At 42.5% G+C, this 17102-nt stretch overlaps 1 protein-coding gene across 9 annotated transcripts in view; it reads left to right on the plus strand.

Moving 5' to 3' along the window:
• LOC115165759 (rap1 GTPase-activating protein 1) overlaps positions 1 to 15776 on the plus strand; it is a 96256-nt gene extending 80480 nt beyond the window's left edge. For 6 of the 9 annotated variants that reach the window (XM_029719102.1, XM_029719107.1, XM_029719106.1 and 3 more), the window contains 7 exons: positions 7080 to 7157; positions 8329 to 8438; positions 10498 to 10629; positions 12460 to 12598; positions 12730 to 12841; positions 13156 to 13235; positions 13804 to 15776. In XM_029719102.1, the coding sequence (XP_029574962.1) occupies positions 7080 to 7157; positions 8329 to 8438; positions 10498 to 10629; positions 12460 to 12598; positions 12730 to 12841; positions 13156 to 13235; positions 13804 to 13902 (750 nt within the window). In that variant the 3' untranslated portion in view covers positions 13903 to 15776. The remainder of the gene's footprint in view (positions 1 to 7079; positions 7158 to 8328; positions 8439 to 10497; positions 10630 to 12459; positions 12599 to 12729; positions 12842 to 13155; positions 13236 to 13803) is intronic. The other 3 variants (XM_029719105.1, XM_029719104.1, XM_029719109.1) reach the window with 3 other exon arrangements.
• Positions 15777 to 17102: the final 1326 nt, after the last annotated feature.

A 17102-nucleotide genomic window follows, 5' to 3' on the forward strand; every position in this document is an offset into this window, starting at 1 on the left:
CCCTTGGTTGTACAGGCTGTTGTCTGTCTGGGGGTTTCCAAGAATGTCCTTATCCATAATACAGGACACTGGCATCAACTGCTTGATCAGTCTCCATTAGTCTGTCTGGGGAACATCCTTGTCTCTGTGCTCTGCTGCTCTGTCAAATGGCTCACCAGCTTCTCAATGTCAAGCTTTATGTGGCGTTGTGTTCTGTCTGCAGCATGCTACCATGTGTTTGTGACATACATTAGCTGACGTTATTTCCTTCTCTGTTTCACCCTTCCAGAGTGAGGAGAGCGATGCTCCCTCTCCCTTCCCTGAGAAACCCTTGATAGAGCCCAGCCCCCTCACATGCCTGACTAACTCAACTCACTAACTTCTAAAGCATGAAACACACAGAGAATCTCACTGCTGATAGGTACTTATCACAGTGGAAGGCCGTTCCTTCTCTTGCTAAAACAAAAGCGGTACCTACTGCGTGCCGACATGGTAGTGACGAACCTACCGCTTCTACTTGTAGAATCGCAATGTAGAATCAGTGGCCAACAACTTCACTTCCAAGATGGCGTAGCAGTTCAGACGTCCTGTCGTGTCTCGTGTATATATATATTTACATATTTTTTTCTTCACTTATCTTTTTACATTTTTTTATTCAAATACTCAACCTCAAAGCACTCTCCTGCAACCCGCCTCACCAATTTAAAAAAAAAAAAAGTATTATTTACCTCATCTGAATTCCACAACAGAAGCTAGCTAGAGGTTAGCCATTTTCACTGGCTAACGTTGAAGTTCAGCTAGCCACGGTTAGCCGTCCTCAGCTGTCCATTAGCTCGAAAAGCTATCGGCAGTTTTTGTACAGCGCGACTCAGACCAGAGCATATCGGACCTATTCTCTCTCCTTTCCCCGATTTCTACCGCAGGCTCTGGACATTTACACCTGGATCTTGCAGCTAACTAGCTGCTACCTGAGTGACTATTGGCAACGTCGGTCACGGAATTAACACACATTATTGCGGAGCTAGCCAGCTAGCCAGCTGAGGAGTTCCGTCAGCCACTCGTGGGCTGTTCCTGAGCTAGCCAGCTGAAGTGTCTCCTGGGCTACAACTCACCTATCCTGACCCGTTTTACTGCCGATGCGGAGCCCCATCGGGTCTTCACGACTGGACCACCGACGTTATCTGCCCGAGGGAGTTATCCAACTGGCCCCTCCGTCGCGACGTAACCTGATCGCCCATCTGCGGCCGGCTAATCGTTAGCTGTCTTTTCGGCTGCGATCTGAATAGGTCTATCGGACACTTTTCTTGGGCCACTATAACTAACTATTTTGCCAACTTGGACAGGTCCCCCCTTCCACACGGAACCCCACTAACCCACAGACGGAAACGCACGAGGTGGCTAAAAACAGACCTCCCTCCCATCTTCCACCAGCTTGCTACCTATGGCCCGGCTAGCTGTCTGAATCTCACGGGACCCTCTGATCACTCGGCTAAGCATGCCTCTCCTTAATGTCAATATGCCTTGTCCATTGCTGTTCTGGTTAGTGTTTATTGGCTTATTTCACTGTAGAGCCTCTAGCCCTGCTCATTATACCTTATCCAACCTCTCAGTTCCTCCACCCACACATGCTATGACATCTTCTGGTTTCAATGATGTTTCTAGAGACAATATCTCTCTCATAATCACTAAATGCCTAGGTTTACCTCCTCTGTACTCACATCCCACCATACCTTTGTCTGTACATTATACCTTGAAGCTATTTTATCGCCCCCAGAAACCTGCTCCTTTTTCTCTCTATTCTGGACGTCACAGACGACCAATTCTTATAGCTTTTAGCCGTACCCTCATACTTATTCTTCTCTGCTCCTCTGGGGATGTAGAGGTGAATCCAGGCCCTGCAGTGCCTGGCTCCACTCCTACTCCCCAGGCGCTCTCTTTTGATGACTTCTGTAACCGTAATAGCCTTGGTTTCATGCATGTTAACATTAGAAGCCTCCTCCCTAAGTTTGTTTTATTCACTGCTTTAGCACACTCTGCCAACCCGGATGTCCTAGCTGTGTCTGAATCTTGGCTTAGGAAGTCCACCAAAAACTGTGAAATCATCATCCCTAACTACAACGTTTTCAGACAAGATAGAACGACCAAAGGGGGCGGTGTTGCAATCTACTGCAGAGATAGCCTGCAGAGTTCTGTCCTGCTATCCAGGTCTGTACCCAAACAATTTGAACTTCTACTTCTAAAAATCCATCTCTCCAAAAACAAGTCTCTCACCGTTGCCGCCTGCTATAGACCCCCCTCGGCCCCTAGCTGTGCTCTGGACACCATATGTGAACTGATTGCCCCCCATCTATCTTCAGAGCTCGTGCTACTAGGCGACCTAAACTGGGACATGCTTAACACCCCAGCCATTCTACAATCCAAGCTTGATGCCCTCAATCTCACACAAATTATTAATGAACCCACCAGGTACAACCCCAAAGCCGCAAACTCTGGCACCCTCATAGATATCATCCTAACCAATGTGCCCTCTAATTACACCTCTGCTGTTTTCAACCAAGATCTCAGCGATCACTGCCTCATTGCCTGCACCCGTAATGGGTCAGCGGTCAAACGACCTCCACTCATCACTGTCAAACGCTCCCTGAAACATTTCAACGAGCAAGCCTTTCTAATCGACCTGGCCTTGGTATCCTGGAAGGATATTGACCTCATCCCGTCAGTAGAGGATGCCTGGTTATATTTTAAAAATGCCTTCCTCTCCATCTTAAATAAGCATGCCCCTTTCAAGAAATTTAGAACCAGGAACAGATATAGCCCTTGTTTCTCCCAAGACCTGACTGCCCTTAACCAACACAAAAATATCCAGTGGCGTTCTGCATTAGCATCGAACTGCCCCCGCGATATGCAACTTTTTAGGGAAGTTAGAAACCAATACACACAGGCAGTTAGAAACGCCAAGGCTAGCTTTTTCAAACAAAAATTTGCTTCGTGCAACTCCAACTCTAAAAAGTTCTGGGACATTGTAAAGTCCATGGAGAATAAGAACACCTCCTCCCAACTGCCCACTGCACTGAGGATAGGAAACTCTGTCACCACCGATAAGCCCACTATAATTGAGAATTTCAATAAGCATTTTTCTACGGCTGGCCATGCTTTCCACCTAACTACCCCTACTGCATTCAACAGCACTGCACCCCCCACAGCTACTCGCCCAAACCTCCCCCATTTCTCCTTCTCCCAAATCCATTCAGCTGATGTTCTGAAAGAGCTGCAAAATCTGGACCCCTACAAATCAGCTGGGCTTGACAATCTGGACCCTTCCTTTCTAAAATTATCTGCCGAAATTATTGCAACCCCTATTACTAGCCTGTTCAACCTCTCTTTTGTGTCGTCTGAGATTCCCATAGATTGGAAAGCAGCTGCTGTCATCCCCCTCTTCAAAGGAGGTGACACTCTTGACCCAAATTGCTACAGACCTATATCCATCCTACCCTGCCTTTCTAAGGTCTTCGAAAGCCAAGTCAACAAACAGATTACCGACTATTTCGAATCCCACCGCACCCTCTCCGCTATGCAATCTGGTTTCAGAGCTGGTCATGGGTGCACCTCAGCCACGCTCAAGGTCCTAAACGACATCGTAACCGCCATCGATAAGAAACAATACTGTGCTGCCGTATTCATTGACCTGGCCAAAGCTTTTGACTCTGTTAATCACCACATCCTCATCGGCAGACATAGTAGCCTTGGTTTCTCAAACGATTGCGTCGCCTGGTTCACCAACTACTTCTCTGACAGAGTTCAGTGTGTCAAATCGGAGGGCCTACTGTCTGGACCTCTGGCAGTCTCTATGGGGGTACCACAGGGTTCAATTCTTGGGCCAACTCTTTTCTCTGTATACATAAATGATGTCGCTCTTGCTGCTGGTGAATCTCTGATCCACCTCTACGCAGACGACACCATTCTGTATACTTCTGGCCCTTCTTTGGACACTGTGTTAACAACCCACCAGACGAGCTTCAATGCCATTCAACTCTCCTTCCGTGGCCTCCAACTGCTCCTAAACACAAGTAAAACTAAATGCATGCTCTTCAACCGATCGCTGCCTGCACCTGCCCGCCCATCCAGCATAACTTCTCTGGACGGTTCTAACTTAGAATTTGTGGACAACTACAAATACCTAGGTGTCTGGTTAGACTGTAAACTCTCCTTCCAGACTCACATCAATCATCTCCAATCCAAAGTGAAATCTAGAATTGGCTTCCTATTTCGCAACAAAGCATCCTTCACTCATGCTGCCAAACATACCCTCGTAAAACTGACCATCCTACCAATCCTCGACTTCGGCGATGTCATTTACAAAATAGCCTCCAATACCCTACTCAACAAGCTGGATGCAGTCTATCACAGTGCCATCCGTTTTGTCACCAAAGCCCCATATACTACCCACCACTGCGATCTGTATGCTCTCGTTGGCTGGCCTTCACTTCATAATCGTCGCCAAACACATTGGCTCCAGGTCATCTACAAGACCCTGCTAGGTAAAGTCCCCCCTTATCTCCGCTCACTGGTCACCATAGCAGCACCCACCTGTAGCACGCGCTCCAGCAGGTATATCTCTCTGGTCACCCCTAAAGCCAACTCCTCCTTTGGTCGTCTCTCCTTCCAGTTCTCTGCTGCCAACGACTGGAACGAACTACAAAAATCTCTGAAATTGGAAACACTTATCTCCCTCACTAGCTTTAAGCACCAGCTGTCAGAGCAGCTCACAGATCACTGCACCTGTACATAGCCCATCTATAATTTAGGCCAAACTACTACCTCTTCCCCTGCTGTATTTATTTATTTTATTTATTTTGCTCCTTTGCACCATATTATTTATATTTGAACTTTGAACTTTCTTCAAACTACAAATCTACCATTCCAGTGTTTTTCTTGCTATACTTTATTTACTTTGCCACCATGGCATTTTTTTGCTTTTACCTCCCTTATCTCACATCATTTGCTCACATTGTATATAGTCTTATTTTTTTTCTACTGTATTATTGACTGTATGTTGTTTACTCCATGTGTAACTCTGTGTTGTTGTATGTTGTCGAACTGCTTTGCTTTATCTTGGCCAGGTCGCAATTGTAAATGAGAACTTGTTCTCAACTTGCCTACCTGGTTAAATAAAGGTGAAATAAATAAAAAATAAAAACTTTGAGCCAATCAGAGAGCACGAACTCCAACGTGTGGGAGCCAACAAACAAAAATAAAAAAATACGTCCTTTTCTCTGTACATCCACGGATGAGCCAGTCATACTTCATAGCAATGTAGGTTATGGGATGGTAGTTAGCTAAGTACACAGACATAATACACACAACACTAAATATTTTCTCCAAGCTCGCTAACCACAGTAGCTAGAATTAACATTATATTTCAGTCACAGTCGATTAGCTAGTTTCCATGAGCTATATTGCGCTAGCTAGCAAACATGCTAAAGTTAGTTAGCTAGCTAAACATTTGGCTATGGGATTATGGAGAGTGAATTGAATTGTTTCTTCGTCATCTTGCTAGGTAGTTATCTAGCTGTGGCCGTCTGGCTAGCATCAACAAGGGCTTTCTATAAAAATAGAAACATTAGCGCAGATAGCTTGGAATCTAGACCATAAGTAACACACGCGGATATGCATTGCCAAAAAATGCTACTGCCACCTTCTGGTTTGGCTGTGTAAAAGAGATTGACTGCCAACACTCTGTTCAGAGGTGCTAAGTACTGTCGGCAGGCAAACATTTGACAATCCTACCGGTGTGTCTGAGCTTTAGTACAATAGTCTTGCACATGATTAGACTTGGACACTCACACAGCCAGAATTACTAGACTGTCATTACCCTTGCCTTTATATTAATAGTGGATGAGCTGTCATCTCTTTGGATCAAAGGTGTTTTTAACATTAAATGCAATTGAATATTGTTTTCATTATAAATATTCCATGCATATGCATTGCATCAGAATGGGTCCCTGCACTGTGTACATGCCAGCTCCTGCTCATGCTTTATGTTTGCTTTGTGATGTTTATATCAAGAACAAACTTGCTAGTTATAAGAGTTCAAGGGGAGTGCGTAGTGCGTACATGGCGAGAATTCTTCAGGCATTTGTCAGACAGATGGAATGATATGTCTGACACCCCAGTGGCAGAAGAGTTGCCCTTCTAAGTGATAAAAGTGTGGCTCATGACTGTTTGAATGTTTCCTGAATGTTTGGGATGTATTATACCACTAAGATTTTTGATGAAACTTATGATATACATTTATATCAAATCTGAGAGGAACCTAATTTGGGAAGTCACAAGATCTTTCTCTATTAAGTCATCCCCTTTGTCTAAGATGCCACATACATAGAAAAGACTCAAAGAAAACATATTGATGAAGCATGAAACAAATAACAAGTGCTTTGAACAATACTTGTAACCAACCTGTATGTGACTCTAGTGGAGGCTTTCTTCTTGTTCATGATCATGTCTGCTGTGCTCTCCAACACTGTAACATATGTATGTGTACTTGTTTTCTACTCTTACATTTTACATTTTAGTCATTTAGCAGACGCTCTTATCCAGAGCGACTTACAGTAGTGAATGCATACATTTCATACATTTTTTTTTCTTCTGTGCTGGCCCCCCGTGGGAATCGAACCCCACAACCCTGGTGTTGCAAACACCATGCTCTTCCAACTGAGCTACAGAGATGGCCGAAAGAGGCTCTTCCTCTTTCTTCTCCATGACTCCATCATCCTCTTCATTACAGGCCCAACTCTGTGGGCCATTTTCTCTCTCTGCTAAAGTGTCTCTCCACATTTCACTGCCTGTGTCACACCCGTGGTGCCCAAAGTCTCACTCTCTGTCTTTATTTTAAAACTGTGCTTTTATTTGTAGCCTCCAGATATAACACATGCTTTAATGTATTTTGTTTTATTAACAAACAGTAACTTGCTGCATGTAATCAATCTCATGGTGTTTTTTTCTCTCTCTCCCTCTTTCTTTCTCTCGCTCTCTCTCTCTCTCGCTCACTCTCTCTTTCTTTCTCTCTCTCTCTCTCTTCTTTCTCTCTCTGTATGACTCAGTCATTGCTTGTCCCAGGGAAAAGTCCCAGTAAACATGGACGTCGAGGCAGTGCCATAGGGATAGGAACAGTAGAAGAGGTTCATATCTAATTCTAACTACTTCCTCCTTACTACTTCTTCTTCTCTGTGTCTTATTTCTCAGCAAGACTACACTGCATCCTGACAAACACTTTTCCTGTGGCTGATCAGTGAACCACAACTTTAGGATTCCAGGGCAACCACTCCAGAAATGCAAAAGGACGACTCGTATTATTAAATATGTGCATTTCTTAGCAGGAGATTGCATCTATACAGTATGATACACCTATTTTAAAGCTATGGTATTACTGAGGCTTGTGAAATGACTTGCCTCTCTCAACTGTTTGAACGACATAACACACTGTACACTAGCCTTTGATCCATATGACATCAGATATACTGTAGGTACAACGCTAGCACAAATAATGTTTTGTATAAGTGCATAGAGACAAGTGGTCCGTTTAATGGCCTTAGCCGTCACTTAACTGTTTTTTTGTTGTTGCATATTTCCTTGTTTTGTTATTATATATTATTGTGTGTTCACCCTCTGTAGTCTCCACAAGCATATCTCTCAACATGCAAATCTTGTTTTGCTAATTGTTTAAAACTATGAATATTAATGGTTTGGAGAACATAGGTTCTTCTCAAGCTCTTTGAAGCCCACATTAGATACAAGCTATTTTTCAAGTCCTTATTTTGAGAGCTTACAAAGGGAGATTGAGTGAACAGTGTTCAGTCAGAAAGCACAATTTAGTGGTAAGCCCTGGAGCGCTACAACTCATCTTTCATCTACAGCGCTGCTCTCGCTAGCCAATCTGAGTGGCACTGGGGCTTGTTGCTAAGCCTCTAAGTGCATATTCTAATGTTTTCTTATCTCTGTTAGCCACAACTCCAAGGCATAAGAATGGTTACTCTGTACGTAGCCTGATAATAATGAGTAATTTTTATGCAAGATAGAACATCTTGTACTTTCCGCAGAGATGGTTAAATTGTCTCACGATTTATAGTGAATAATGATACAATACCTGGAAAGTCATGACATTTGGAAAATACAAGTGATGACATACTGTGTAATAACACCTAACGTACTAGAAAAGAATGAACAGCGCATAACAATGCAATCACCACAGCATTAAAGACAGATACCATGTTCTTGGCTATTGATAGGCTGTTATTGTGAAAGAGATGATGTCATGGATGCTCACTGGTTGTTTTCTTCTTGTCCTGTCAGTCTTTGATCATCCCTGGGAAGAGTCCAACCAGGAAAAAGTCTGGTCCCTTTAGCTCCAGACGCAGCAGTGCCATCGGTATTGAGAATATCCAGGAAGTCCACCAGAAAATGTAAGTGTGACCTAGTCACATAACAGGGACGGGTCAATGTTCATAGACATGAATATTGATGTTGATAGATGTTTGTATATGATCTTGATACAGTGGGTATCATAAGTATTCACATTTTGTTTCACATTTTGTTGCGTTAAGATGTGGGATTTAAATTAATTTAATTGTGATTTTTTTTGGAATGGTCTATAATGTCAAAGTGGATGAAAAACGCTATCATAATGTTTTTACATAATGTTTTTAATTTATGAAAAATAAAACACTAATATACCTTGATTAGATAAGTATTTACCTCCCTGAGTCAATACATGTTAGAAAAACGTCTCTAAGAGCTTTGCACACCTGGATTGTGCAATATTTGCCCATTATTCTTTCAAATATTCTTCAAGCTCTGTCAGGTGTTGGGGATCATGGCTAGACAGCAATTTTCATGTATTGCCATAGATTTTCAAGCAGATTTAAGTCAACTATAACTAGGCCACAGGAACATTCACTGTCTTCTTGGTAAGCAACTCCAGTGTAGATTTAGCCTCGTGCAGTAGGTCCTGATTAAAGGTACATTCCTCTACCCAGTGGTGTAAATCAGACTGAAGGACGTTTTGCTCTAGGATTTTGCCTGTGCTTAGCTCCATACTGTTTTTTTTTATTCTGAAAAACTCTGCAGTCGTTGCTGATGACAAGCATACCCATACCATGATGCAGCCACCACCATGCTTGAAAATAAGGAGGCAGTTACTCAGAGATGTGTTGTGTTGGATTTGCCCCAAACATTTAGGCCAAAAAAAGTATTCCTTTGTCATGTTTTTTTGCAGTATTACTTTTGTGCCTTTTTATTCTATATATTTATTATTCTTTTATCTGCAATGTTGTTAATCCATCCTGTTTTCTCCTGTCACAGCCATTGAACTGTTTTAAAATCACCAATGGCCTCATGGTGACATCCCTGAGCAGTTTCCTTCCTGTCCTGCAGCTCAGTTCAGAAGGACAATTGTATCTTTGTTGTATCTGGGTGGTTTAATACTTCATCCACAGCATAATTATTAACTTGACCATGCTAAAAGAGATATTCAATGTCTGATTTGTTATTGTTATCCATCTACCAATCACTGCCCTTCTTTGAGGCTTTTGAAAAGCTCCATGGTCTTTGTAGTTGAGTCTGTGCTTGAAATGCAGTACTTGATTGAGGGACCTTACAGATATTGTATGTATGGGGGACAGAGGAAGGGGTAGTCATCAAAAAAAATCATGTTTAGCCCTATTATTTCACACATTTCAGTCCATGTAACTTATGTTGAGCCAAATTTTACTCCTGATCTACATTTTAGTGATTACATTTTTATTAATTTGTTAAAATATGTATAATTTATTTTCCCTTTGACATTATGGAGTATCTTGTGTAGATCTAAATTAAATGTATTTCAATCCCACTTTGTCACGCAACAAAATGTGAAAAACTCCAAGGGGGGTTAATACTTATGATACCCATTATATGTTCGTTATAATATCCTGTATTTCTGTCTGATGTCCTGATCCTTTCCCTGTCCCTGTATCTATCGCCCTGTCCCTGTATCTATCGCCCTGTCCCTGTATCTATCGCCCTGTCCCTGTATCTATCGCCCTGTCCCTGTATCTATCGCCCTATCCCTGTATCTATCGCCCTATCCCTGTATCTATCGCCCTGTCCCTGTATCTATCACCCTGTCTTTGTCCCTGTATCTATCGCCCTGTCCCTGTATCTATCGCCCTGTCCCTGTATCTATCGCCCTGTCCCTGTATCTATCGCCCTGTCTTTGTCCCTGTATCTATCGCCCTGTCCCTGTATCCATCTATCGCCCTGTCCCTGTATCCATCTATCTCCGTGTATCCATCTATCGCCCTGTCCCTGTATCTATCGCCCTGTCCCTGTATCCATCTCTCACCCTGTCCCTGTATCCATCTCTCGCCCTGTCCCTGTATCCATCTCTCACCCTGTCCCTGTATCCATCTCTCGCCCTGTTCCTGTATCCATCTCTCGCCCTGTCCCTGTATCCATCTCTCGCCCTGTCCACTCCCCACTCAGCAGCGTCCACAGCGGTAGGGAGTGTTTACCTGGCACACAGAAGACCCCTGACAGTGACCATGCCTCTCAGGACCCCAAGTCTGAGAACTCCTCCAATCAAAGCTCACCAGAAGTGCTCATTACGAAGAACATGTGAGTATATTACATTTTAACACAGATATACAGTGCATTCGGAAAGTATTCAGACCTACATTTTGTTACGTTACAGACTTATTCTAAAATGGAAAAAATAAAATCCTCATCAATCTAAACACAATACAATCAACACACAATGACAAAGCGAAAACAGGTTTTTAGACATTTTTGAAAAATGTATTCAAAATAAAAACAGAAATACCTTATTTAAATAAGTATTCAGACCCTTTGCTTTGAGACTCAAAATTGAGCTCAGGTGCATCCTTGTGAATGAGGACCTGTCTAAAGGTCTTACTCACATCGGCTGCGGAGAGCGTGAACACACATTCTTCCAGAACAGCTGGTGCTCTCAAGCATGTTTTAGTGTTATTTGCCTCGAAGCGAGCATAGAAGTAGTTTAGCTCGTCTGGTAGGCTCGTGTCACTGGGCAGCTCTCAGCTGTGCTTCCCTTTGTAGTCTGTAATGGTCTGCAAGCCCTGCCACATCCAACGAGCGTCAGAGCCAGTGTAGTATGATTCGATCTTAGTCCTGTATTGATGCTTTGCCTGTTTGATGGTTCATCTGAGGGCATAGGGGGATTTCTTATAAGCTTCTGGGTTAGAGTCCCGCTCTTTGAAATCAGAAGCTTTAGCCTTTAGCTCAGTGCGGATGTTGTCTGTAATCCATGGCTTCTGGTTGGGGTATGTACGTACGGTCACTGTGGGGATGACATCATCGATACACTTATTGATGAAGCCAATGATTGATGTGGTGTACTCCTCAATGCCATCGGAGGAATCCCGGAACATATTCCAGTGCTAGCAAAACAGTCCTGTAGCTTAGCATCTGCTTCATCTGACCACTTTTTTACTGATCGAGTCACTGGTACTTCCTGCTTTAATTTTTGCTTGTAAGCAGGAATCATGAGGATAGAATTATGGTCAGATTTGCCAAATGGAGGGTGAGGGAGGGCTTTGTATGTGTCTCTCTGTGTGGAGTAAAGGTGGTCCAGAGTTTCTTCCCTCTGTTTGCACATTTAACATGCTGATGGTAAGACCGATTTAAGTTTCTCTGCATTAAAGTCCCCGGCCACTAGGAGCGCCGCCTCTGGGTGAGCATTTTCCTGTTTATTTATAGCAGAATACAGCTCATTGAGTGCGGTCTTAGTGCCAGCCTCAGTCTGTGGTGGTATATAGACAGCTACGAAAAATACAGATGAAAACTCTCTAGGTAGATAATGTTGTCTACAGCTTATCATGAGATACTCTACCTCAGGCGAGCAAAACCTCGAGACTTCCTTAGATATCGTGCACCAGCTGTTATTTACAAAAATACATAGTCCGCCGCCCCTTGTCTTACCAAACGCCGCTGTTCTATCCTGCCGATACAGCGTATAACCAGCCAGCTGTATGTTGATAATGTTGATAATGAACGGAGCAATGTACAGACCATGAGATCCTTGATGAAAACCTACACCAGAGCGCTGTGGAATTTCTGGGGGGAAAAAGTCAAGGGGTCTGAATACTTTCCGAATGCACTGTATAGGCCAATATGATCATTCACATTAAAATGTAAGCATCATATTTACATTTAACATTTAAGTCATTTAGCAGACGCTCTTATCCAGAGCAACTTACAAATTGGATCATATCAACATGAGTAGTGCACTATCAAGTTCAACATCACTAGGACAATGTGATTTAGGTACCCCCCCCCCCAAGTATCCTACAATATGTACGTCTTCTACTCCAGACAGTGTATGTGTGACAGTGTCTGGTTCTATTGGTGAACTATTAATGCAGGCATGGTCCTGTCACATTGTGGATGGCTGACTGACTCAGGATGTAGTTTTGCTCTTTGTAACAACAGGGCTCAGTCTATCCCTGAGGGTCACGACCTTTCCCGCTCCTCCTCCAATGACAGCAGCTTCGCCAGTGTGGTGGAGGAGAACGAGACAGAGGCCACGGAGGACTATGACACTGGCATGGTGAGTGTGTCTGTGCTTGTGTGAGTGCTTGCGTGTGTGTGTGTGTGTGTGTGTAGGTGCATGCTTGCGTTGTGTGTGTGCGTGCGTGTTTTGCCCATGCTTCTAACCTTTTGCCCGTGTGTGTTCCCCAGGAGAGCCTGTCATCAGCGGGGACGCCACACAAGCAGGACTCGTTAACCTACAGCACATGGCTAGAGGACAGTATGAGCAGCACAAGCACCACCAGCCGAGGCAGCTCTCCAGGTGAGAAGAGGGGCCTGGGGGGCTAGGAGGCTAGGAGGCTAGGGAGCTAGGGGGAGAATGTATACGTACACAAAAGAGGTCATAAGGTACATATGAGTCTAGAAGTCAATTACTGTTGCTTGCCAGGTTATTGTAAAAGGAGGTTGGTTAAATAAAGGTCATACCAAAATAAATACAACATTTGGCAGTTTGATGATGTAGATATGTCTGATTTATAGGCGTATTGAGTCAGAGAAGGCCGTATACTGTACAGTTCTTCCAGTACAACCTGGTCCAGGATCATAACTGTTCAGGTCATGTGTTTTATTATCCAGGTCCTGGTCAACTTGATGTGGGTAAAGGGTCAGAGATCCGCATTAAACTGGACCGGCCACAAGATAGTCAGTCCTCATCGGTGAGACATCATCCATACTGGGTCTAGGCCTCAAAGGGCTAGGGGTCTACAGCTGTTCCTCTGTCTAATACAATAGTTCAGATTGTACAGTTTGAAATTCCTTGCTCACTGTAAATAGATGTGTGCTCTCTACCTTTGCATGAATTCTTATTTTATTCTATTAAGTGAACATTGGTATTGTAACTTCAGATGTTGTACTTCTGTTACTGCTGCTGTTGTTGTATTCTCATTACTGTGGTCATGTGGTAACTGTTGTAGATGTTGTGTAACTCCTTCTTGCTCTCTATGCATCTCTGTCTGTGTACCCTTCCTGTCCAGAGGTGTTACCCAGGTTATTTCCTGGGTGTCCAGGTTGCTTGTCCCTCTCCGAATGGGTTCTATCATGGATGAATAATTTAGAAAGTGGTGGACTCCATTATTCAGTATATACTGTAACTACTGTACATGTATTTCCCCATGAGTGTTTTAGAACTCCTCATCCACTTATAATACTGTAGCCTCATTTGCATCTCATTGTGTCATGTCAACTTTAAGTAAGAGTCTTGTCTTGTGTCTCCTGTCCCTAAAGCATTCCCATAAGACACAATCCTTCTGGGAGATGAGACGAGCACAGGCTTTCGCCGTAACCAAGGACGACGATGAAGATGAGGAGGTGGACCCTGGATAGTCTGCTGGTCAGTGAGGCCAGACCACCCCTTCCCAGAAGCCCCGGCGGTGGTGTTGGTGGTGGCGTGTCGTACCAGGAGAGGAAGTCAAACACAGAGAGGCCAACTTTTGCACAGTGTCCTTTCATTCTGCTCACTCACTCGCCTCTCTGTCTGTACACACATCTTCTGCCTGGTTTTGTGTAAATAGGTGTATTTGTCTCAGTGAACAAATGATACCTTTGGTTCAGTTTTGTTGACGCCTACTGTATGTAGAAACGTGGATCACACGGTAGCTACAGCGACATTGAACTCTGCCAGAGACTTTGGGAGGGGCATGTTGGTATAGTCACATGGATTGTACAGTATAGTGACAGTAGCACTGCCTGAAAAAAATCTATTAATTGAACCGATTTCATTCCAAATACCAAATATCCAACAACAAATATGTGTTGAATATAGTTGAATGTGTTAGTGATTTTACAGGTAAAGTGATTGTAATTTGTCTATTAGCCATAGCTTTAACTGTACAGCCAAAAACAGTTGCTTTGACAGTGAATATTTTCTTCTCAATACACAATAGCGGGGATATTGTCATCACAATATACAATGTACTTCAAGCCTCACCTGCTCATACTGTAAATTAAAATGAAGATAGATATGTAACAAGAAAGAATGGACATAGCCTTAAACCTTTCAAAGACAGTTTTTCTATACCTTCATTATTCATTTCTACCGTTATCAACATGGCCAGAAGCAGCCAGTAATTGGACAATGCGTGGTTTCAGATTACATGTATATGGGGAAGTTCTGTTTTATGTTCCACACTGTTTTTGCACACAAGATGCTCATTGCTAACTGGTACCTATTTATTATTGTGAACCACCGTACATTTGTATCATTGTAAGCTAACAGGCAATTTTAGCTTTTTTCTTTCTGTCCTCAGAAACAGCTCTCTGTTATGTTGTGTATCAAGCAGGTTACTGAGGTCAGGTATGTAGAAATGTGTTGATGACTACAAGGGTAATTCATAACTGTATTGGATAATCTACTGTATTAGTCCATCCAATCAGCTTGTCTGCCGATCTACAGTACCCGACATAACAAATCCTGCAGCTCAAGTGTTGCCATCGGTACCGTCGAAGAAAAACATGTTTGTGTTTATTTATTTGGTTTTATTTGGGGATGAGATGGGGCACCACTGTATGCCTATTATTATACAGTGTATAGAGTGTATATATAGTGTATATATATATATAAATAGAGTATAGTCCTACCCACCATGGAACCTCCGATGACACTCCATGCCAGATCTACTGTAGCCCAACAATGACATTTCTTTAAGTGGAAATCATGATTGTGTCATACAGCTAGTTATACATTATACATACAACCTTGTTTATTCTGTTGAGTACTGCCAAATGAACACATTGTGTGCCATGTTTTTTGTTACTGGTGCCCTTAGCTTTCAAGTACAATTTGAAAATACGTTTTAAAATAAACAAAAACTAGCCCACACTGTCTGCTCAATAAAAGGTAAAAAGCGAACTATAAAGTAACGTGTGGTTGCCTTATGTGTGAGGAATGGAAACATAGAACAAAAAAGGTTGAATGTAGACCAGGCATTGATAGGAGAGATACTGTATATGTCTATCTAACTAAAATTGCCCTGATAGCTTTTATATTCAATTGCCTTTTGGATATTATTTCATTCTTATATCTATAGTTTGTGAATAATGCTACTGTACACATTCACCTCTTGCCCTAGATCCCTGTTTAGAGATGACTTAAGGAAAGATGCAATTCATCATTTGGTATTTCCTCCCAGGGTTTATCCTAGCTACAACAGGGTTCCACAAGCCATCATAACACAATAAAACGTGTGTAGCCTACTGTATACCTCTATCATTTTCTCTGTACTGAATGAAACCATTGAAGGAATGTCCTATAAATCAGTTATTTGGTGTGGATAACCACCATCAGTCTGTAAAAGTAGAGGCTCCTCTAGTCCTCTCCTCTTACATGCTATCACTGTGCCACATGGACCAGAGCAGCATAATAATGAATGTTCCTTCAAATCGCCACAGGGTTTTTGATTTCAGCTGTTCAGAAAGATAGGCTACACCATCATGGTTCAGAAGAGGTCGAGTAAAGATAGAAACGTAAAGGGAGGTGGAGTGGGAGCAGTAGTCACGTAGTGTGCGTAAAATAACACATGCGCAGAACGTGATCTGGATTCTTAGCTTTGAGAGAAAGTTTTCCGTAGGGGCGGGGCGTGAGCGAAAACTCTGTATTCGTAGCCACGGCCTAATTATTGAGTCAGTAACTCATCATCATCAAGGGGGCGAGAAATGGCATCAATGTGTGAAAATGACTGAGACAGATCCATTATGTCTTGCTGAGTTCAGAATGTTCTAGAGAAAATTGTATTATTTTTTACCTCGCTACAGTACCGTTTTTTTTGTTAGAAAGATTCATGGCTTTATGGGGAAGCAACGTTTTATTTAGTGAGTGAGTGCATCATGCTTTCTATTGCCTGTACAGCATAGCCACACACATTTACATAGGAAAACTAAACTAAATATCCCTTCCCACTGGGCACCAACTAGTTGAATCAACATCGTTTCAACGTAATTTGTAAACGTATCGTGACATGAATCTATGACATTTCAACCCCAGGATTATGTCATCATGGTAACCAATTTTCAGCATAGACAAACCTTGTATAAAATATGTTGAATTTATACCTTTGAAACAACGTCAGTAGGCTGGGTAGCACCTCCTACTGGAGAATTGATCTATCTACAGCTACACCTTTGGTCTCTCAACCTTGGTTTTAACTAATCCCCTGCTTAGCTTTGATATTTACCACCAACTACTACCAATGTGCTATGGTGAGAATTATTATTGAGAGTCCTCTACTTAAAATTGTTATAGATTGACTGTTGCTATTAAAGTCATATCAAAGTATGTGTTTAACAGAGCAAATCAAATGTTACCATACTTTATGAATCATACTGTATATCATTAATACTTTTTACATCTACATAGCTTATGAGATGTTATTAAAAGCTATTGTTTCAATTCAGCCCAGGATTCACCTAAAAATAGACAGTACATATAGGCCTAGGGTTTCAAGCTTTGGTTGATTTCAAATGGAATCTACAAGTTAATAATTCATATGTTGGAATCACATCTAAACCAAAAATACAAGTTAAAGAAT

The sequence above is a fragment of the Salmo trutta genome, chromosome 28, assembly GCF_901001165.1.
Source record: "Salmo trutta chromosome 28, fSalTru1.1, whole genome shotgun sequence".
Lineage (NCBI taxonomy): Eukaryota > Metazoa > Chordata > Actinopteri > Salmoniformes > Salmonidae > Salmo > Salmo trutta.